The 24,913-nt window shown below is 40.3% G+C and overlaps 2 protein-coding genes across 2 annotated transcripts in view; both read right to left on the bottom strand.

Annotated features, from left to right (window-relative positions):
• LOC308094995 (uncharacterized protein) overlaps nucleotides 1-24,913 on the bottom strand; it is a 793,896-nt gene that overhangs the window by 723,326 nt on the left and 45,657 nt on the right. The window lies entirely within an intron of this gene.
• LOC308095009 (NACHT, LRR and PYD domains-containing protein 3-like) overlaps nucleotides 12,345-24,913 on the bottom strand; it is a 137,375-nt gene continuing 124,806 nt past the window's right edge. Inside the window, exons 12-15 of the mRNA XM_080441914.1 lie at nucleotides 23,186-23,362; nucleotides 22,158-22,286; nucleotides 20,256-20,305; nucleotides 12,345-14,764 (exon numbers count right to left, since the gene is read on the bottom strand). Coding sequence (XP_080298040.1) covers nucleotides 14,202-14,764; nucleotides 20,256-20,305; nucleotides 22,158-22,286; nucleotides 23,186-23,362 — 919 coding nt within the window. The 3' untranslated portion in view covers nucleotides 12,345-14,201. The remainder of the gene's footprint in view (nucleotides 14,765-20,255; nucleotides 20,306-22,157; nucleotides 22,287-23,185; nucleotides 23,363-24,913) is intronic.

Raw genomic sequence — 24,913 nt, forward strand, 5'->3', positions numbered from 1 at the left:
GCTGGGGGTGGACAGAGGCTCTGCCCCTGGAAGCTATGCTGTTGTACTGAATGCTGAATAAATGAATGATTCTGAACCTGGTCCGGACGTCTCTTCTACACTTCTTTTAAACAGCTAGGCCTGGTAACCCGCAGTCTAGTTAAGCCTCAATTTACCACAAACACACCAAGTACAGTGTAACTCAGGTCTGTATTACTAAGGGGCTAAACTGAAGTGATATTGATACATTCCAAATATGATCAAAGTATTCTGCAGCGTCCCTGGACTTATGTTACAGCACCCTAGGGTGCCACGGCCCACCCTTTGAGAAACCCTGCTCTAACGTCAGCACAGCAAGCCTTTAAAATAGCAGAGACATGACCCGCCCTATTCTGCCTCTGATTGGTCCAGGTCCCTATACTACAGCCCATAGCGGCCAGCTTTGCAGCGAGATCAAAGCGTGACGGAACTCTCTCTCTATGGGTCTGGTGCAAACACACACAGGGAACACTCCTCTCCACAGGAACGACGCACACACACGCACACACACACACACACACACACACACACACACACACACACACACACACACACACACACACACACACACACACACACACACACACACACACACACACACACTCACCGTCTCCCGTCTATATTCCAGGCAGAACTAAACAGAGTGATTTGAAGACATGCTTCCTATAGAGGAATCCACAGAGAGACTCGGGTCCTCTGTTCCCCGCTTTCCTAGGGAGGGCGGGGACTATAGGACCTAAACCTAACCCTAACCTTAGTGGGGGAATATAGAACCCGGGGAACATAGGGATGACCCCCATTCTGACACAGCAGTTATGATTACACCAGGGGAGCGCTCTGTGGATTCATCTATATCAACAGTACAGGTTGTGTTTATAATAGTTTTACTCATTCAGATTCAGACAAACTTTTAGATATTAAATACCAAGTGGTTCTAGTATAATGTATAAAACACTTCAACAACATTAACCCCTTCACCCCTCTATTCTTAGTAAAACACACCTGGCTCTGTACTCGGATATTTTTTTTCCCTCTACACCAAATCTCTTTGCCAAAAATAGCAGATCTACAAGCTCACAATGCATCACAACGCCACACGTTCCCCCCAGAATAGGGTGTGTGGTGTTCAAGTGGTTAACATTCTTAACACCAGACTAGAGAGATTATTGCTACAGTGTATTGTTTACCCTTATCTCTTACCCTGCAATAATCTTTATGCTTTGATCTGACGAGGCAAAACAAGATGGAGTCCAGACGGTTCAGTTGAATCAACACACTGACAGCTCTGTCATACTGGAGGTGTTGTTCTCAACCAGGTGGAGTGTTGCTGCAACAGGTCCTAGTGCCCCGCCCTGTTATGAACCATGTGATCCTCCACAGACATGGAAAATTACCCTTACCTGACAGACACACACACACACACACACACACACACACACACACACACACACACACACACACACACACACACACACACACACACACACACACACACACACACACACACACACACACACACACACACACACACACACACAGAGAGAGAGGAGGGGTGGTGTTATGTAACAACCGGTTTCCAAGTTAAATGATGTCATATATATGCAGCATTGTGTTCACCTCACTACTACAGTTTTATCTGATCTTCACAACATGTTGTTACCTGACCTGCTGCTGAAATAAGTTAAACATCGTTCATGTTTAATGTTTATGTACTGAGAGGTCTGTCTGTCTGTCTGTCTGTCTATCTGTCTGTCTGTCTGTCTGTCTATATCTGTCTGTCTGTCTTATAGAAACAAACAACACTGTCTGTCTGTCAGTCTAATGTAGTTAATATAGCATGAAAATCTATTTAACCACGTTAACCCTATCGGCTATTTGGCTATTTGAAAATAGCAGATCTACAAGCTTGCGCCGTGTTTTAGCTTGTAGATCTGCTATTTTCAAAGCCTTTTTAAAGACAGATTTTTAAAATCTTTTCAGATGGGGTTCTGTGGCCAAACACATACATCTATTTGGGGGTCCTTGACATCAACCAACTGTGAGTTCCACTGGTCTACTGTATCAAAAATAAAAACTATAGACAATTGGAAATACTCAAGTAGAGTAAAAGTACCTCAACATTGTACTTAAGTACCGTACTTGAGTATATGTACCTAGTTACTTTACACCACTGACCAGCGCTGATGAGGTGACCGTACCTTTAAATACATGTTTGCATCGTGGCTAAGAGTTGTGGCCTCCTCCTCCTCCTCCTCCTCCTCCTCCTCCTCTTCATAGATAGATGACAGGACATAAAACATAGTGTTAGCCTCATAGCATAATAAATAAGTCATATTTTTTAAGGTTTTCAGAAAATAATAAATGTTCCTAAAAAATACATCCAGACTGACAGCTAATCTCTGCTCCACCAACAGACATGACACATTCTGATCAATTAAAAGTGTTTTAGATCTAATATTACACTTAAGGGCCTTATTACAGAGACTAGAGTACAGTGAGGAGAGAGAGAGAGAGAGAGAGAGAGAGAGAGAGAGAGAGAGAGAGAGAGAGAGAGAGAGAGAGAGAGAGAGAGAGAGAGAGAGAGAGAGAGAGAGAGAGAGAGAGACACAGAGACACACAGAGACACACAGAGAGAGAGAGAGAGAGAGAGAGAGAGAGAGAGAGAGAGAGAGAGAGAGAGAGAGAGAGAGAGAGAGAGAGAGAGAGAGAGAGAGAGAGAGAACACAGTATCTGGACAACATTGTTTACATTAGTCCCTTAAAGGGATAGTTCACCCCAAAAAAAAATCTTATTTTCTATCAATTAAACACCCCATGAAGCCTTGAATTCATGGAGATTATTTAGTTTTAGTCACATTCCTGAGACAATAATGTGATGAACAGAGTAAAGATGCTAATGTCTCTGGTAGGAGACTCAAAGTTGACTCTTTGTGTCTCCTACTGGAAATACTAATGAATTCAAACCTTCATCAAAATAACAATTCTTCTACATTCTCTAATTGTGTTACTTCATTTAATTAAGTAATACAGATGTTTAACAATAATTGAACTCTTGAGTGTAAAATGAAACCAAATGGACCCTTACGGGTCCATTTGGTTTCATTGTACACTCTCAATAGTTAAAGATCTATATAAGGGTCCATTTGGTTACCAACTCTCCAGCATTTAACTGGGGACCACCTGGAACCCCTTCAATGACCACTAGTGGTCCCCGGACCACTGGTTGAGAACCACTGGTTTAAGAGGTTAAGCTTTTGATGCAGCTGTTCACCACCACTGCATCAGTAGGATTAAAATACCTGGTCAGATGGCGCCATCAAGTGGCCAACCTAGGCCGTATAAAGTGGTTAAAACCTTGATAAAACACTATTCATTTACCTGTGTTCATACTGGAGTGATCAAGGGTCCTATCCTGTCTTAACCCTTATCCCTAAACTTATTAGAGACATTTTACTATTTTAAAATGTTTTTCAAAACACTCACACACATTATATATATCGGATCGCGGCCCTCACATCTAGTATATATAATGTGTGTGATTGTTTTGAAAAACATTTTTAAATAGTTCAAATAGCCGATCTACAAGCTCACAACGTGTCGATGTAGATCGGCTTTAAAAATGTTTTTAAAAATAGTAAAATATGTCTAATCCCGGACAAACTTCGGAGCTTTTGTCAATTATATAGTAGTAAAAGACTACTATGAGAACTAATGTTCTATGGTGCTTCCTATGGCGCGTTCCTGTCTTCTAAGGTGCTTCCTATGGCGCTTCTCTGTCTTCTATGGTGCTTCCATGTCTTCTATGGTGCTTCTCTGTCTTCTATGGTGCTTACTATGGTGCTTCTCTGTCTTCTATGGCGCTTACTATGGTGCTTCTCTGTCTTCTATGGTGCTTCCATGTCTTCTATGGTGTGCAAGGGCAACAAACCGCTCCACTCCCATTGTTATGGAGACTTGTCCTACCTTTATGTTCAAGTCAGCCAGCGCGGAGACAGTCTGTCTGTCATTCCTTAATCAAGGGCTTCCAGCAACCTGTGGGATCTATTGCATCGCCCAAGCAGCAGGGGGCAGCAACGTGTGTCAAAACAATAAATACAACATAAATAACTAAATGGTCTCTAACACCCATTGAAGAGCATTAGGCAGAATAAAAGTGATTGTGAGCGTTACTCTAATGCTGAAATCCATTCCCCAAAGTTCGGTCACTCGCTCACTCTCCTCGCTTCCTCCACTCGCGCCTAAGCCCCGCCCCGGCGAGGAGCCGAGGATTATTTGCGAGGACAGAGTGGCCGACCAGCTGGCCTCAAAGGATCGGACTGCACTTTGCGTCATTTTAAAAGCGACGGCAAATTCCGCGATCACTTATGACGTCTCAAACAGCTAGACCAGAGCCGTGGATGAAAATATACATGCATAGAATATAATATGCAGGTATAGAATAATACAGAATATAAGAATAGACAATTCATCAATGTGTGTGTGTGTGTGTGTGTGTGTGTGTGTGTGTGTGTGTGTGTGTGTGTGTGTGAGATGCGCAACGAGTGATTGGCGGGGGCGAAGGGGGGGGGCAGCCGGTGTTTTCGGCATGGTTTCAGGTTTCAAGCATTGTTTGTGTGGCCACATGTGGAGGAGGACCATGTATACGTCACGGGAGAAGGGAAAAAACAAAAAAAACGTCTACACGTGATGCGGAAGTCTGCCGCGGAGGAGCTGTGGAGAGTGGTCGAGCCTACACGCTAAATGCGGAAGTAGAGAGCCTCCTCGGCTCCTCCACTCGACTCCACTCGCCTCCTCCAAGAAGCAACTGAATAATTGGACCCTGAGCACATCCGGTTTGGAGTCGGAGTGACCGAGTGGGAGTGAAAGAGTGGCCGAGATTTTCGGGTTTGGATTTCAGCTTAAGAAGATAGTTTCAGTCCAGCTGGTCCTCTTATGGAGCGTGAGGAATCCCCTGACTCAGGCCAGGCTCATGATAACAAGTGTTGTTAAAGGATTTCAGGAATATTATTGAAAAGAGCAGATCTACAAGCTCACACTTCTGGAGTTGTTTGGAATACAACACACATCTTACAACGATTAAAAACTAAATACATATCAAAATATGCAGTTATTTCTGTCTTTATGGTTTATTGTGCTGTTGCTTGTCTAGATGTTTGAATGTTTATGGAGCTCAATGGAAACAAGCCTCTGGCTTTTATGTGATGAATCCATTTGTCTTTTTGTTGTTCAGCAAGTACAACAGTTCACTGTGTTAACCCATTAAGACCAGGCACGCATCTGTGACATTTTAACATTTATTTGGCTATTAAAAAAATAGCAGATCTACAAGCTCGTAGCGCGGCACCGAGTGCCGCGCTACGAGCTTGTAGATCTGCTATTTTTGAAAAATCATGAAAAGTTGTGCAAATCTTTGAATATATATATATATATATATATATATATATATATATATATATATATATATATATATATATATATATATATATATATATATATATTTTTTTTTTTAAGCGAACATTTGTAAAATATGTTGTTCCAGGGACCTCCAGAAGCAAAGATTTGAGTTACAAATGTTCACTTTAAAAAATGATATATTCAAAGATTTGCAAAAATGTTCAAGATTTTTCAGAAATAGCAGATCTACAAGCTCATCGCGCAGAACTCGGTGCTGCGCTGTGAGCTTGTAGATCTGCTAATTTTTTGAATAGCCAAAGTATCAAATAATACAGCTCAAATCTAAAATGACACAGAAGCAGATCAAAATTTTGAACATTCGTGGTTTTTGTTTGACAAATTCTGAATTATGTTTGAAAGTTTTAAACACAAATCTTTTGTTGGGGCCCCCCTGGCACAACATCTATTCAGACGGGGGTCCGTGGCCAAATACATATCAATGTGGGGGTCCTTGACATGAAAATGTTTGAGAACCACTGTGATCAAAGAGACATCCATATAGGTGAATGGGTAGAGTGACTGTCTGGTGAGCAGAAGGTCACAGGTTCAAGACCCGACCCCAGCAGTGTGTCTGGGTGTCTCTTAGCAAGACACTTAACCTCTTAACTGCTCCTCTGTGGGCAGACATCAGCTGGGTAAAGCTGAAAGCTGCATTTACCCCACAAGATCAAATTGGTCTAATTATACGTGTGGGGTAATGGTGCAAAGAACATCATCTCAGTGGTGTAAAGTAACTAAGTACATTTACTCAAGTAATGTACGTAAGTAAAACAAAAATGTATTTTTACTTTATTTTCAGTACTTCCACTCCACTACTGTACATCTCAAGTTTCACCGCAATCGGATGCTGTGTTCATGATTTGCGGCATTTTGTTCAAAATGGGACACTCCTGCAAACTTTGGATGTCAATCTTAGTCAAACAGGATGGAATCTGAAAAATCAAACAGATCCGTCTTGATCACATGACTATAGAGATCATGTGTACCGATATGCGTGAAATTTGGATCAATTCTGAAGGCTCAATATCAAAAAAATAGTTTTACATAAGTCAGCCTCCTGGTGCCTGGTGGCGCTATAAAAGGCAGATGTAAGAAATGCAGGGCAGAGGTTTTTCCTTGTTCTCTAGGGAGCGTACAAGGTTTTACACAGATCGGTGCAGTTAATGGTAAAAACACGAATTGGCCTGTTATAGCGCCACCATGAGGCTGACTGACTACTGGGAATATGCGTGCAAAATTTCACTGAAATTGCACGCTGTGTTCATGATTTGAGGCATTTTGTTCAAAACGGAGCATTCCTGCAAACTGTGGAAGCCGATTTTAGCCAATCAGAATGGAATACGAAAAATCTGAAAGACCAGTTTTGTTTAATGACTATAGAGATACTGTGTACAGATTTGCGGGATTTTTGGACAAAATCTGTAGGAGTACTGTTAAAAAATGTGCTTTGCACAAATCGGCTTCCTGGTGGCGCTATAAAAGGCCCATGTGAAATATTTGGGGCAGAGGTTCTGAATTGGCATCCAGGGAGTGTGTGCACAGTTTCACTGAGATCAAAGAGATCAGAGATTAGCTGTTCACAGACAGAATGACACACGGACGGACAGACGGACTGACAGGGTGCAAAACATACTCTCTCGCCATGCCTTTTGACCTAATTATTATAATAATAATAATAATGATAATAATAATAATGATGATAATAAAAATAATTAGAGGATGAATATAGTTGCTATTGGGCAGAAACCTATTTTTTTTCCCGTAAATTAATGTCACACTTTAAAGCACTCTACAAGCCCACATGCTTGTGGATCGGCTATTATCACCATTTTATTAATTTAGTTTTTAATAGGGCTGGGACTCGATTAAAAAAATTAATCTAATTAATTAGAGGCTTTGTAATTAATTAATCGCATTTTAATCGCATATCAATATTTGACCTGAGAACGGTGAAAAGCATTTTTTTCAAATGGATTTTGGCATATGTCTTTAAGTACATGTACTCAAGAACTGTACTTAAGTACAATTTCGAGGTATTTGCACTTGACTCGAGTATTTCCAATTTCTAATACTTTTACTTCTACTCCACTACATCTCAGAGGCAAATATTGTACTTTTACTTCTACTCCACTACATCTCTATATATTGGCCATTTGAAAATAGCAGATCTACAAGCGCAATGCATTGTGAGCTTGTAGATCTGCTATTTTCCACCACTGGAGGCTGGTAGAGTGTGTTGTTGTTACTGTTGTTTTATTGTAGTTTAATTCATTATTAATACAAATCGCGCGCATGTGACCCGCACCGCATCGTGCAGCCCCCCCACCCCCCCTAAACGGGACAAACGGGGTGGGGGGGAGCGCGCACGCGTAGGGGGGGGCATCCATTACAGATTCTGATTTGCCCAGCCAACATTATGAAGCAGGTCTCCATGAATGTTTTCGTGCACCGTGCTGGCTGCAGTGTGTTGTTGTGTGAGAAGCACGTTGGGGTTGGTGCGCAGCTATAATCGGTCCATCTGAAACTCGTCCAGCGAGAAACGTTCCGCGGTGCAAAAATAGGTGCGATTAAAATGCGTTAATTTTTTTAACGCGATATTTTTTCTGTAATTAATTGATCGAAATTAACGCGATAAAGTCCCGGCCCTAGTTTTTAATAATAAAAAAGGAATGGTTTTGGACACCGCAACAATATTTTATATATATGTAACGCTGCCTCGGTGCTGATGACCTTAACAGACAGCGCCTGAGTTCTGAATTGTAACTCTTAAACATGCAACTATAAACTTATAGTATTGATTTTATGATGTGACTATTATTTTACCCCTGACAACACCACATTACACCCATCACTTCAAATCTACTTTTCAAAGGACAACAAGGTTGTATAAGAATTGTATTTATTCACCATTAAGAAATAATATATATAACTGACCAGAACACCTTACCTGTTACCAATGCAAGTGTTAACACAGCCCTTGTAGGGTTTCTATTCCAACAACCAAACCTTGTAAGTTAAATAACCACCAACAATGATACCTCTGTCCCTAACTGTCCCTATTAGGAACCACAATGAACACAATAAACCAGGTGGGTTCAACCCAAATACCTCTTTTCGTTACCTCCAGAAAATAGTGCAAAGATATTAAAGTTAGGAAATAACTAAACTGTAAACTTTCAACCATGTAAACTTAAGAGCACTTAGTTGGAAAGTGCCCTTTAAAATATACCTTATACTTGAATACAGGTTTTTAAATCTTTCAAATAAACCTGGGTAACCTATGGAATAAAAGGAAATACTATTTTAACTGGGCACAGTAAATTATGAAATAAACAGAAGCCTTTTTTATTCTACCTGAAGAAATAATATATTACCTTATTGATACATTTTAGATGTATTATGAAAATACCCTTTTTTAGATATATACCTCCTATTCTCAGAAAGGATGCAAATGAGCTTACCCAATCATCAATATATCTTGTAAAGTAGTGAGCCCACTGAAATAATCAGATAAAAAGCCGTCATAAACATGAACTAAATAACCTCGTTGCAGGCCTGATCAACGCTGGTGTTCAGTCAGTGTGAACAGAATGGAGACGCCTCTTCACTCAACGTGAGCCCAGAGTCAATGGGTTAACTCATTGGTTCTCAAAGTGGGGTCCGGGGACCCCCGGGGGTCCTTGAGGGAGTTCCAGGGGGTCCCCAGTTAAATGATGGATAGTTAGGAACCAAATGGTTCCTAACTTTTAAAAGGACATGGTTCTGAACATGGTTCCTAACTTTTGTAACTCAGAGAGTGTACAAATGGAACCAAATGGACCCTAACAGGTCCATTTGGTTCCATTTGTACACTCTCAGAGTTAAATTAACATTGCTTTTACAATATAAATTGGGGTCCCAGAGATAGAAATGACGTTAAATGGGGGTCCATAGTCTAATGCATGTTAAAACTGGGGGGTCCTTGAAATGAAAATGGTTGACAATCACTGCTAGAGCCATAAAAAAAACATCTTCTCTTATCTTGTCCCTGGCATATCTTTTCAAAATGGGGGTCCGCGGGCTAATAAGTGTCAATGTGGGGGTCCTTGACATGAACAAGTGTGAGAACCACTGGGTTAACTCACCCAACGATCACAGTTCAGTGTCTCTTCCTGACGTTCCCAACACAGAGCGTTCCAGTGGAATAGATGACTGCTCTCTCCCATCATGACACCAGAGGTGCACCCAGCTTGTCCTGCAGCAGGGGCCGCTATATCTGGTTCTGTCTGGTCTCGGGCTTATAGCTCGTCGCTTAGAAGTTGCAGTGATTTCTCAAAGGTACCAACAAGAGCAATACTAACGCGCCAGAAAGCTGCATTAGTCCGCACGTAAATTAGTAAAACTTAAGCTCCTCTCTCAACACTCTGCTCCACTGCCCATGTCCCGCCTCCCCGCGGTGACTGACAAGCTGCGCGTCCTACGCATAACTCTATGGTCCTACGTTACTGCCTCTGATTGGCGAGCTCCTACATGCTTGCATGACAATCACAACGCGGGGAGGCGAGACATGGGCAGTGGAGCAGAGTGTGAGAGAGGAGCTTAAGTTTTACTAAATTATTAAAAATGTTAAACGGCATCGCCGATCCGTGCGGATTAATGCAGCTTTCTGGCGCGTTAGTATTGCTCTTGTTGGTACCTTTGAGAAATCTCTGCAACTTCTAAGCGACGAGCTATTAGCCCGAGACCAGACAGTGGTAGCCGCCAGTACGAGAGAGAGTGTTTTGAGCGACAAGGGACCCTGGATACCGCCTTCCCAAATATAAAAAAGGTAAACAGGGTCCCGAAAGGGGCTAGAGGTGAACAACAGTGTGACTCTAGCCGCCTGCTTACTGCAGTAAAACGTTAAAACCAGGACTCGCCTCGACTCCAAACAGGACAAACATTAAACACTGTCAATACAGATGAGTAAACTCATTCAACACTTAAACACTAAGTGTTAATATTGTCACGTAATGCTCCTGTTTTGATTCACATGTGAGTTCTTCAGACACACCAAAAACCTCTCCCTCCTAAGCTGGCTAAGCACACGCCTCACATCCTAGCTCGTCTCGCCCCCCAACCAATCATACGCTTGGAAAAGTGATGGACCGTCATAATGACCAATCAGAGGTAGTTAAAAGGAACACAGTCTGAAAACACAGACTCAGTTCAAACGTGCAGATCTCCATAATGACCAGCAGATGGCAGTGAAAGACCACATGCCAGATGTATTAAAGGAGGAGTTCACCCAAAAAATTACTTATTTCCTATCAATTGCACACCCTATGAAGCCTTGATTTCATGGATTTATTTTTGTTTTTGTTGCATTACTAAGCTTATAATTTGATTCCCGTCTCCTACCGGCTAATGTATCCGGTAGGAGACACAAAGTAGATTATTTGTGTCTCCTACCGGAAATACACATGGTCAACAAATTATTGTCTTAGGAATGCCACAAAAACAAAAATAAATCCATGAAATCAAGGCTTCATGGGGTGTTTAATTGATAGAAAATAAGTAATCTTTTGGGTGAACTCCTCCTTTAAGCAGAATATATTATCAATAGATCAATGGAGAAATGTATTGATTATTTCACAGTCGATACAAAACAAAGACACGGCACAATAAATCTTTATAAATAATTGTGGATATTAATAGAATGTATATTATACATATATATATGTTTTTTTCTAGGGTTATGACTTATCAATCACAAAGTAAAGCGGACTACAAGTCTAACCTCTCTCTATAGTTTAACCTTTTAAACTAGTTTTCAACCTTTTTCATGCCAAGGACCCCTAAATTGATATACATTTGGCCGCGGACCCCCATCTGAAAATGTTTTGTTCAAGGGACCCCCAGAAGCAAAGATTTGAGTTAAAAATGCTTTTAAAAATATACGTATTCAAATATATGCACACTTTTTCAAGATTTAAAAAAATAACACCCAGTGTGAAGTGGGCGGTGTGGTCACAGTGGTCATCACTGGAAGAAGTGATGGAAGAAAAGTAATATTGTGGACCAACCATTGTACACCCCTAACTTAAAAAAAAAACATAAATGTGTTTTGTGCATCATCCTATTTATAGGGCTATGCACATGTGTCATGTTTCACTAGCCAATCACAGTCCTGAATAGATTGTGATTGGCCAACCACGGTGCAGGGTTAGGGGGGTACAAAGGTGGCCAATCACAGCGCAGGGTTGGGGGGGTGCAATGGGTGGGGGATGTCCAAGCCTCACATATAGGGGCGGTTTCACCGCCCAAAAAAATGGCGATCTACACTCATAGCGCGGCACTCTTGTAGATCTGCTATTTTTGAATAGCCAAAGCTAAGTGGTTAAAATGATTGTTACACCATGTTAACTAATTTCGGCACTCGGTGCAGCGCTATGAGCTTATCTGCGTTGCGAGGTGTTGTGAGCTTGTAGATATGCTATTTTCACTATTTATCTGTGGGAACTGAGTCAAAATAAATGTAATGTAGATCTACAAGCAGATCGATTGTGAGCTTGTAGATCTGCTATTTTCAAATGATTTTTATACATTTTAAACATTTGAAAACTTGGGAAATAGGACATTCTGCACAATGAGTACCTTCTACTTTTGGTACTTTTAAGTACATTTTGATACCAATACCTTTTAATTACTTTTACTCAAGTAAGTTTTGAATTCCGGACTTTTACTTGTAACTGCAGGTGTAATGCAGGTAATCAGCAGTGTTGCCTTTTCATGAAATGGAAAAATAATAACATTTGTTCCAACGGAACCAACGTAGTTATTATACATGACCAATGAGCTGTGGCCATGTTGTCATGACAACACTATGAATATTAATACACAGGAACAACGACAGACTGTCAAGAATACATTTATTAAACTATTCATACTTCTACACATGATCATACAATAACATGTGAAGAATGAGAATAATATCACATTCATATTCAATGAAAACACAATAATGGAATGAGTGAGGAAACAATGATGTAATAATGAATCAATGAATAAACAATGATTGATTTGAGTTCATAAACACATTTAGTAGATGTTTGAATCCAGAGTGATTGACAAAGTCCAAGATGAGAGTCAAACTATGAGTCAAATCTGCTGTCAAAATGAACACTGCTCACATCACTCGGGTGGCTCAGTGGTAAAGTCCCTGCCCACCACCACGGAGGTTGTGGGTTACAATCCACCGTGGTGCATCCGGCTTTGTCCAACGTCTATGTGAACACAACTGGGGGGGGGGGGGGGGGCACTGGTCAGCGGGGAGTGTTGGGCGGGAGGAGTGGGACGAAGGCCCTACGTCCTGCCGGTGGGGGCTCCTCACTGGCAGGTGAGCCAATAGGAGACAACACAGAGATGTGTGTGGGAAGGAATTCATTGGCATGACGACTAAACTGGGGAGAAACTTTGAAAAATCACACCCAGTGTGAAGTGAGCGGTGCTATTTATGAGTTATTAATGCATCTCGGTAGCCAATCACAGCACGTCCTGCGAAGTGACGTGCTTACATTTTTTACATTATTATTAATTTGTGCGTCTGCGAAGTTTGAAGTTAATTACAAAACCCTGTGGGACTCCAGTCAATAAAGTATACAGAGTTAACTGGTTAAGTATAAAGGTTTATATACAATAAACAATGTTGATACTGTGAGAATTACATGATCAAATATACAGTTTTCCTCAGTCTATTCTTGTGTAAAAATATCAAAAATCAAATATACATAAAATGAGTTTGTATCATAAGAGACACAATATGACACTGATATTTACATCATCATCATCATCATCATCATCATCATCATCAGTGTTGATGGACAGTATTTATGATACATATTAATAAAAGTATGGAGTGGAGGTTTGTTCACTTCTATCTAATCTAAGATCTAAAGCTCCCTGTGGTGATGACTCATTTTATACCATAGAGTTTGACATTAATATGGATTTGACCAGGGACCCCCATTTGAACATATTTGTGCCAGGGACCCCCATTTGAACATATTTGTGTCAGGGACCCCCATTTGAACATAATTTGTGCCACGGACCCCCATTTCAACACATTTGTGTCAAGGACCCCCATTTGAACATATTTGTGCCAGGGACCCCCATTTGAACACATTTGTGCCACGGACCCCGGAACAACATTTGTGTTGTTACAATTATCAAAAATAATATATAAAAAATCTAATGTTTTCTTTTTTAGATAGCCAATGTATAAAGGGGGTTAACGTGTTTAAACTGATCTTGAGACCACTGGTTATCAAAGTAGGGTCCAGGGGCCCCCGGGGTCCTTGAGGGGATACCAGGGGGTCCTAAGCTAAATGATTAAATATACATTAATAGCATCAAACTCAGTGTAACCACTTTAACCATGTATTACTTTGGTATTGGAAAATAGCAGATCTACAAGCTCACAATGTGTCATAATGTGATGTGTTGCGAGCTTCTTGTCTTATGGGTCAGGGGTCAAAGGTCAAAACTCTACGGGAGCTTTAATGTGTGACTGTCACTGTGCTGCTTATTACATCATCATGATGATGTCACCGTGATGTCATGATGAGTCACTCATGCCCAAATATGGAGTCCATGACGTCAGACTCAGCTAGTCTCAAAGTATCCTGACAACAGTGGTAACCATGACAACCTGCACTCACTCAAACATGTTGAGTAACCATGGTGACCTGATGTCATCCTCACATAGAGACTCTATCTCTGCTCACACAGACACACTGAGGAGGAGGAGGAGGAGGAGGAGGAGGGTAACCTGAACCCAGCATAGAGAGGTTCAGAGAATGTGTTCTGGAAGGTGTACAGGTGTGTCAGTGAGTCAGAGGACCCTTTATAGAAGGACAGAGTCCCAGCAGGCCAGTCCAGATACACTGATACTCTGTTAGAGTCAGAGGGACTGACAGGGAGGACAGTCTCCTTACTATTGTGTCTGACAGTGTAATTGTTACCATGGAGACCACCACCACCACAGTGCAGACTCCAGGACTTGTCATTGTTTCCAAGCCTACAGTCATCACCACTTCCTTTCCTGCTGATCCCTCTGTAAGTCACTGCTATAGAAACCTCTCCACTCCACTCTACCTCCCAGTAACAGTGTCCAGTCAGACCCTCTGTACACAGAACCTGATACACTCCATCAAACCTGTCAGGATGTTCAGGATATGAGTGATACATATCTCCCCATGTCACCTTTCTGTTGTTCTCAGACAGAGAGAGGTTTCTGTGTGCTGTGTTTGTGTCCAGTGTGAGAGGATGGAAATCTGATGAGAAAAACAACACAGTAAACATTAAATACATCATTCACTGACTGACACACACACACACACACACACACACACACACACACACACACACACACACACACACACACACACACACACACACACACACACACACACACACACACACACACACACACACACACACACACACACACACACACACACACACACACACACGTATCGTCTCTGTCGGCTGGAAATTTATTTTCTTAAAGGGATAGTTCACCCAAAAATGACTTATTTTCTATGGATTACACCCCCATGAAGCCTTGAATTCATTTTGTGTTTGTCTCATTCCTAATAATGTAATGACCGGTGGAAAGATGCTAATGTCTCTGGTAGGAGACTCAAAGTTGACACTTTGAGTCTCCTACCAGAGACACCGCCGGTCATCAAATGATTGTCTTAGGAATGAGATAAAAACAAAAACATCTCCATGAATTCAAGTCTCCATGGGGGGTGTAATCCATAGAAAAAAAAGTCATTTTGAGGGTGAACTATCCCTTTAATATCATTTTAAAATAGTGAAAATAGCCGATCTACAAGCTCGACACAACGTGTCAGAGATACAAGGATTCTGCCCGACGACAACACAGTAAAATGTGAGTCAGAATGTCTTAAAGCCTCCAGGTGAGAAGTGACTTTCTGTGAGGAAATGTTTACATTAAGTTTATGTGAAATGACATCAATGTGGAAAAGTACTCAAATGTTTTACTTAAGTAAAAGTATCAATACTGCAATGTAGAAATACTCTGTTACAAGTAAAAGTCCGGAATTCAAAATGTACTTGTGTAAAAGTACAAAAGTATTGGTATTAAAATGTACTTAAAGTACCAAAAGTAGAAAGTACTCATTATACAGAATGTCCCATTTCACAAGTTTTCTAATGTATAAATTGAGTAAAGATCATTTGAAAATAGCAGATCTACAAGCTCACAATGCGTCACGATGCGACACATTGTGAGCTTGTAGATCTGCTATTTTCAAATGGCCAAAATGTATATAGGGCTGAAGTGGTTTTGTAAAAATAATCAAAATCTACAAAGTAACTAGTAACTAAAGTTTTCGAATAAATGTAGTGGAGTAAAAGTACAATATTCGCCTTTGAAATGTAGTGGAGTATAAGCAAAAGTACTGAAAATTGGAAATACTCCAGTAAAGTAAAAAATACTTCAAAATGTTACAGTACTTGAGTAAATGTAATTTGACTGTGGACCCCCCCAAAAAAATCTTTTGAACTGGGGACCCCCCAAAATAATAATTTGACTGTGGACCCCCCCAAAAAAATCTTTTGAACTGGGGACCCCCCAAAAAAATCTTTTGAACTGGGGACCCCCCAAAATAATCATTTGACTGTGGACCCCCCCAAAATAATCATTTGAACTGGGGACCCCCCAAAATAATCATTTGAACTGTGGACCCCCCAAAATAATCATTTGAACTGGGGACCCCCCAGAATAATCATATTTGAACTGGGGACCCCCCACCCTGACAAGCACTTGTCAGGGTGGGGGGAAGCTGTAGGAGTTGAGGAGTCATTTAGTTTGACTCGGTTCCACATATAAATATTGTGAAAATAGCCGATCTACAAGCTCACAACGCCTCAGCGTTGTGAGCTTGTAGATCGGCTATTTATAGCCAGGTCATTTATAGTCGATTGGCTATTTATAGCCGATCTACCACTTATAGATCGGCTAGCTTGTAGATCTATTTTGTAGATCGTCTATTTTCACAATGTTTGCCTCTTTCTTACGTAATATTTGACAATTTGGCCATTTGGTGTTAAAAAGGTCTTAAAAGTCCTTAAATTGTAACATTATAAATGTGCAGATACCCTGTATACACTTATACTGTATGTTGGTTTGTTTACTGTTGAGAGATAAAACAATGTTACACATTAAGATAATCATCTGGGGACCCCCCACAATAATTCGGGGACCCCCATGGGGGTCCCGACCACGAGTTTGGAAACCACTGTGTTACAGAAAACATTCAGCATCTACAAGTTAGCAACACCTCACACCATGGTGTGAAGCGTTGCTAACTTGTAGATCGGCTATTTTAGTTATTTTTGAAATAAGGAGGAATTACAAGCTGATTTACAAGCTCACAACGTTTCAAGATGCGAGGCGTTGTGAGCTTGTAGATCTGCTATTTATTATGTATATTTATTTTTTTATGTTTTTATGCACTACAGTTTTTACATCTACAAGCCGATCTACAAGCTCACAACATGTCACAATGCAACATGTGAGCTTAGATCCGCTGTTTTTGAAATAGCCAATCTACAAGCTCACAGGCTGTCATGATGCAGGGCATTAGTGAGCTTGTAGATTTATAACCCAATCTGCAAGCTCACAGGCTATTTTTACCTAATTTTCAAATATAGCCGATCTAAAAGCTCACAACGCATCATGATGTGATGCATGGTGAGCTTGTAGATCGGCTATTTTCATCTATTTCAATTATTGATAATCTAGAATCCAATCTGCAAGCTCACAACCTGTCACAATGTGACGAGTTGTGAGCTTGTAGATCCACTGTTTAAAACAGCAAAAGTCCATATAAAAGTTCATCACACGTTAAACAACATATTGTGAGTTTATGTTTGAAATACAGCTGATCTACAAGCTCACAACCTGTCACAATGTAATTCATGAGTTTGTAGATCTACTTTTGAGTTTTAAACAAAACCAAACTACAAGCTCACAACGTGTCGCAATGTGATCCTAGTGAGCTTGTAGATCGTCTACCTTAAAAAGAAAAAAAATCAGCTGATCTACAAGCTCACAACACATCACACTGATGTGCTTTGTGAGCTTGTAGATTGGCTATCTTTGTTATGTTTGATATATTGAGGTCTGAGGAAGATCCAGCAGGCTTTAAACATCACATTCATGATGGTAATAAACCATTTAACTTATGGATCATAATTATTCCAGTGCAGAGTTCTGCTCTGCATCTGGCTTTTTAAATTACTTTGGATGAGCGTGATCTTCTACTTGTTGATGTTTGAAATAACTCACTACCTGTCACTTTGCAACATGGTGTGAGCTTGTAGATCGGCTGTTTTTTAAATTTAGCCAAAACTCATAGCGCATCATAATGCGAGGCTTTGCAAGCTTGTAGATCTGCTATTTCTTGTAATATAGCCGATGTAAAGGCTCACAACGCAACATGATGTGAGCTTGTATATCGGCTCACTACCTGTCACAATGAGACAAGTTGTGATCAGCAATTTGTATTTATTTGTAATGGTCTATCTAAAAGCTCACCACACGTCATGATCTGGGTTTTTTTTTTTTTTTTGGCCGTTAATTATAAAGATCACAGACCACCGTGGCCGATTGGGAAAATTCTGTTATTAGACTATTTTATGTCTTTCTGTCTGCAATGGATAAAGTGGTGAAAGTTGGTGACACACATACATTGCAGGCAAGTAATGAACCTTCCTTGTACCATCATTCATGATGACATAATTAACATTAACAAAACAAAACAAAAGCTGTAGGTTTTGCATATTAAGGTTGAATGAGATGTAGGGCCCACAACATATATTAATGTGTTTATACTGTGTGACGTAGTCACGTAAGCTGTTCATAACGACTACTTTATTCAGTTATTTTTTGGAAAGCGACACCTCTGCATGATAGAGTAGATAGATATTACTAGCCCACTTCATTCTTTGGCCGGTAAAATATAATCCTGTCGGTCAAGGTGGTCGGCCCAAAAAGTGCCTTGCGGAAACCCTGGTCATGATGCAATGTATTGTGAGTTCGTAGATTGGCTCTTTTTATGTTTGAAATACAGCTGATCTACAAGCTTACAACCTGTCTCAATGTGAGGCATTGTGAGGAGTTGTGAGGCATTGGGTCTCATTCACTAAGCTCAGGTCCTCACATATTTTGTACTTATGTGCATATACGTGACTTCCCACGTTCAGTATTCATTCATCTTTTATTGACCGTGAATTTGGGCGGACACTCAAACTCACGTCTGCTCAGGAACAGACTTATATGCCTCAAACCATTCGTAAATGTTATTAGAATGCCAAACCTCAAATAATGTTGTATGTGCCCAAAATGTGTCAACACATTAAAAAAACATATGTCAAAGATCTATTGCTTGGATGCATATGGTAGACATGATGCAAATTCAACAGGTCCTTTTGGATGTTTTCCATTCCTGCAAATGTGGCCACAGTTCACATATTGGACTTTCATGCCAACAACATATGTTGCGCTATTAATTTATAATATTGACCACATCACATCATGTTATGTCTTATCATCTGATGAGGATACAGTATGGATGAAATCTGTGTCCATAATATCCATTCACCATTCTGACGTAGGACAGGATATGTTGTTAATCCTAAGGACAAGTTTATCCTCAATAATCAATAAAGCGTGATCTGGTCCATAATCGGATCTCGGTGTTCCTGGATTCCAGCGTCAAAATGTTACCTCAGTCAAATGTGAGCATTATTTAATAGAAAAGGCTTCTATAATATCCTTTCCACGTTTTATTAACCTATTATTTGGTGGTGAGGTTAAACTTTATAACTTCTTATTCTCATTATGAGAGCATTACTTTATTAACGTTCAGCTGATCCATCGTGTGATCGAGGGACTCACTTCCAGACAGAACAGATGTACAAGTTGACAATGTGGTGCGACTTGACGCGTTGTAATTTGGCAGATCTGGGTTTTTTTTCTTCACGTGGGTTATTTCTGGTTGCCTTTAAAGGGACACTTCACCCAAAAAAAAAAATTGTTTCAATGGAAGACAATAAGACAATAAGACAATAATTTGATGACCAGCGGACCGGTAGGCAGCGGTTCTGGTAGGAGATGAACCGCTGCCGGTCATCAAATTATTGTCTTAGGAATGAGACAAAAAACCAAACAAATATCCATGAATTCAAGTCTCCATGGGGTGACTAATCCATTGAAACAACGTTTTTTTTGGGTGAAGTGTCCCTTTAATGGTGTTAAATGGGGTGTGGAACAATACAAAGGATCTACACAGGAGCACACTAGTGACTTTAGAACACAAATGAGATACACCTGTGATCCACACAAATCACAGCTCTGAACCCTCTTTCATGAATCACACGTCAGAATTTACTTTCCCAATATACATATGTTATTTATGACCAGGATATACACCTTATTTATGACCAGGATATACACCTTATTTATGACCAGGATATACACCTTATTTATGACCAGGTTAGTGAATGAGGTCCATTGTCAACCCAAATGTTTTATTCAAAATGTAAAAAAAAAAGAAGATTCATGTTGCATAGAAACATGTAAAATAACACAGATGCTTTCCTGGTTTTAAAGGTATAACAACATATAGGCTTTCCAGGTCTTAATGGGTTAAGAGGGGAGGGGCCGACCCACTATAAAACAGTGTATACAATGTTAATGTGTGATATTGACACAGACAGACAGATACTCACATTTTGTAATGAGTTGAGGTTTAAGACATTCTCCTCCTCCATGTTTCACTCTGTAGGAAATAGAACAACAATGCATCAATGTCTAACTGTCTAACACAACGTCTCCACTACCTGACACTACAGTGTTTCTCCTATCATTATCTTGGCCCTGCAGCCCATCCAGACATACTCACTGCTGCCCAGTTTGGATCTCATCACCTCCTCAGACTCCACCTTAACCCCTAGCACTCCACTCTCCTTTATCCCTTCTTAATGCAAGTTTACTATGCAGATATATCTTGTTCTTAATGCAAGTTTACTATGCAGATATATCTTGTTCTTAATGCAAGTTTACTATGCAGATATATCTTGTTCTTAATCTTAATTCAAGTTTACAATGCAGATATATCTTGTTCTTAATCTTAATTCAAGTTTACTATGCAGATATATCTTGTTCTTAATCTTAATTCAAGTTTACTATGCAGATATATCTTGTTCTTAATGCAAGTTTACTATGCAGATATATCTTGTTCTTAATGCAAGTTTACTATGCAGATATATTTTGTTCTTAATGCAAGTTTACTATGCAGATATATCTTGGATATCGATGTCTTTTTATTTCTCAACCACAAATGTACAGAATGTTATTTAGATAGCATGTTGTTTAGACATCTGAAAATATCCTGATAGATGCTGTGTTGACTCTGGACTTGATAAAACACAGTGGACCAACACCAGATGACATGACACCCAAAATCATCACTGACAGTGAAAACTTCACACTGGAGTCAACACAGCATCTACCAGGAGATTTTAGAGGACTATGCAGAGTGAATAAATTAACATACTTTTCAGATGGTCCACATTTCTGTATAATATATCCTTTTTTTATGCACAGTGAATCTAGAATTTATGGAAGTTTCACTTTTTGAATTATATTACGGAAGAAAATGAACTTTTTGAAAAGGATCTGTATATATGTCACAGGGTGTTTGGAGAGCCAGGGTGATTGAAGACAGAGCGCTTGTTTTTAGGCACGGGGCTTCGGGGCGATGCGGGGCTTTTCGAGACAGGGTTTATTAGCGAGGCTCGCGAGGAGGAGAAGGAGGACGCGGCGCTGCGAGGCGGGGGTTTATTACGCGAGGATCGCGAGGAGGAGGAGAAGGAGAACGCGGCGCCAAGAGGCGGGGCTTTGATGCGACGCAGACCTGTCTTTTGTTGTTCCCCCCCACATAGCAACCAGGAAGCTACGCTAGGGGAACGCTGAACACACGTTCACAAGCACACGCTTGTCCATGACGGAGAAGCGCCGACTCAGTAGAGCTTGAGGCCGAGGAGGCGCGCCCTCGCGCCTCCAGGCGCGAGTGCCCGCGCTGACCGGCCGATGCTCTACTAGTCGACACAGCGCCGTTCGAGTTGTAAACCGATAGGGACAGAATAGTTCTTTTCATGGATCACTGTGTGTGTGTGTGTGTGTGTGTGTGTCAGGGAGAAACTAAAACAAAAGCCAGCAGAACACAATAAAAGTATCTTAACAGTCCATTGAAAGCATGAGCGCGTGCGCGTGTGCGTGCACACGCGTGTGTGTGTGTGACTGTGTGTGTGTGTGTGTGTGGGGTCGCGGCCATATATGCTTGTGCACAAGCCTGGCTTGTGGCTCCCTCTAGTGTTGCTTCTACAGAATTGCTGGGTGGGTGGTAAAAACGAGCGAGCCTTCTTCAATCACCCTGGTTCTCCATTCACCCTGTAACATATATATAACCTTATTTGTTTGTTGGTTAAAGTATTAACTAAATATGCATACATATTTGCATCTATTTATGACTTTGTGTCAGAGTGAATACATTGTTAAGAGACACACATGAGGGAAACACTGTACATTCACTGTACTATCCAACATGGACACAGCCCAAGTCTACTCACATGCAGTTCTCCAGAACTGAATCATTCACCATGTTGAGGCTCAGGTCCAACTCTCTTAGGGAGGGATGAGAGTTTACAGCTGAGGCCAGAACTTCACAGCATCTCTCTGACAAGCAGCAGTGAGCCAGTCTGAATGAAGAATGAAACACCAGATGTAAAAGAAAAGAAAATAATAAATGAAACACGTTATATATACATTATTCCTGGATTGAGAACCTGGACCTGGCCGTGATGGACTGTCAGGGTTTTGGACTAGTGACCCAAGAGGTGGAAAAGAAAAAAAAGACAGAAAGAAAACAAATACAACAAGAATACAATAAAACAAGAAAGAAAATAAAGACATTCTTAAGATAAAGTTCAGCTCACTTGTCCCACTATAGTTAATGAATTTGCAGATTTGAATACAAGGCTGTTATCAAACACTCATTGCAAGATAATTTCAAGTCAACAAGGCTATCCTAATGTTTCTCAAAAATGTAATTTTAAATGTTTGAGGATGTTCCTGCTCTCTGTATTCTCATATGTATTTGTCAGTTATTTGATCCTTTTTAAACTTTAGACCAAATAATAAACTATATCAATGAGAAGTCATTCCCCCAAATGTTTTCTCCATCACAATGGTGAGTATTAGGAATTCAGATCTACAGAGTTCAGAAATATGTTTCATAGGAAGGAGAAAAATACCACATGCTTAGGCTATAGGGAGGAAATCGAGATCACCTTTGTACCTGCAAAACTTTTTAAGGGTGGTCGTCTAGTGAAATCCCTATTACTGAAATGAACTCTTGCACCCATTAATATCAATATAAATAATCAAAACTAGATGATGATGAAGATCTGACAAAATACATCCAACAATGATAGTGTAATTTGTATCTCAGCATGGCAGGACATGAGGTAAGCTTGGGTTCCCATGATATCATTCTTATTAATATATTCTCACCACATCATTCATAATATATTCACATAATACAGTACCTAATAACACAGAATTGATCAAAATAAATCAGGTAAGATACATATCTTACCTTAGAATTTCCAGTCTACAGTGCAGACTCTTCAGTCCAGCTAAGAGCAGATCCAGTAGTCCTGCTTCCTGGAGGTTGTTTTCGCTGAGGTCCAATTCTCTCAAATGGGAAGGATTAGAGCTGAGAGCTGAAGCCACAACTTCAACCTCTGTCTGTCTGAGGTTACAGCCAACAAGTCTGTAAATACAGATTAAATAAGAGACTATCAAAACAAATATACCTAGTTCACTGTCATGGAAGTTAACTAAGAGATCTCCTACTGTATCTAGTTATACAGACATAAACAGTTTAAGTATGATCAGAGAACAGGGAAGTAAACAACAGATGAAAAGTTAATGTAATGTAAGTAATCTGAGTAAACAAGCTCACTGTTTAAAAAGCCATCCTCTGTACACCCCTTCACTAATGGTATGGTCCATTTCTCATATGGTATGGTCTGTTTTCATGGTAGAATAACTCATAAAGAGGACACATATGAATAGTTTGAGGACTTGAGTTCTCCTGTTGTTCTGTGTGTACTAAGGTCGGGGTCGTCTGTCGGCGATTGGACTAATGTCAAATTAATGTTGGTTACCTTCATGTTACATGTGTGCACTTCACCTACAGTATGCTGAGTATACTAATATAGTTTTTTCTTCCATTAAAGGAATATTTCACCCCAAAAAATACTTTTCCCCTATCAATTACACCTTGAATTCATGGAGATTTGAGTTTTTTAGTAGTTTTGACATTCCTGAACCTAAATCCAATGTCCTACTACTTTAATTAAAATGCCCACGCTGTGGTGTACGTCCCGGGTTGGCCAGCACACGAGGTCTCCACTTGCCTCCAAACTTGCCTACAGACTATTGATCAGTGCTCTGGCTAATACTTAGGCTTATTTCCCCACCTTTGATGTACTTACATATTGTACAGTTAATATAAAACTACATTCTTTTTATTCAGGCACATTTTAGCCACCTTTTTTTTGGCCGCTAGGCCCATCCTACTGCACATGTGTGACATAGGCTCAGTGTCCCATAAAAAGGACAAGGACTGACATATAGAGATCTCCATATATGGCCATATCAGTTGGTGTAAATAAAGAGCTCTCTCAGTGAGAGAGTGAGACAGGTGCATGGCAGTGAGAGAGTGAGACAGGTGCATGGCAGTGAGAGAGTGCGACAGGTGCATGGCAGCAGAAATACATGTCGTCTCATCTTGGTTTGTTCATTGACAGCGTTCAGTCACGTTACTATAGTAACCCGACACTGCACGCGTTACAGCCCAATGTATACTCTGTCGTACGACGGGGTCGTGCGACGAAAATAGTAGATCTACAACGTTCACAATGCGTCGCGTCAGCAACGCATTGAGAGCTTGAGTATATATCTCAATTAAACATATACTCATTCACTGCCACTGACGTAAAAAAAGTAATTTGTCCCGTTTACCAATCCTGCCACTGACGTAAAAAACGTAATTTTTTTTTTTTCAAAAAAAAAATTTTTTTTTTTAATTTTTAGTTTTTTTTTTTTAAATTTGACCCAAAGACCAAGGAGATATGATTTTTTAAAGATCTACACTCCCATCCACTTCCTTGTTAACTTAAAACTTAAAAATTCTGTATCTCGGCTCCTGAGTACTTTTTTTTTTCAATGAAAAATCTCTGGCAGTGGGCAAACGCGGCCAGCAATAATTGTGGCAGTGAATGAGTTGTTAAATACAATAACCAAATATTATTTTGAA

The sequence above is a fragment of the Gymnoscopelus braueri genome (assembly GCF_963280865.1).
Source record: "Gymnoscopelus braueri genome assembly, chromosome: 11".
In the NCBI taxonomy this organism is placed as follows: Eukaryota; Metazoa; Chordata; class Actinopteri; order Myctophiformes; family Myctophidae; genus Gymnoscopelus; species Gymnoscopelus braueri.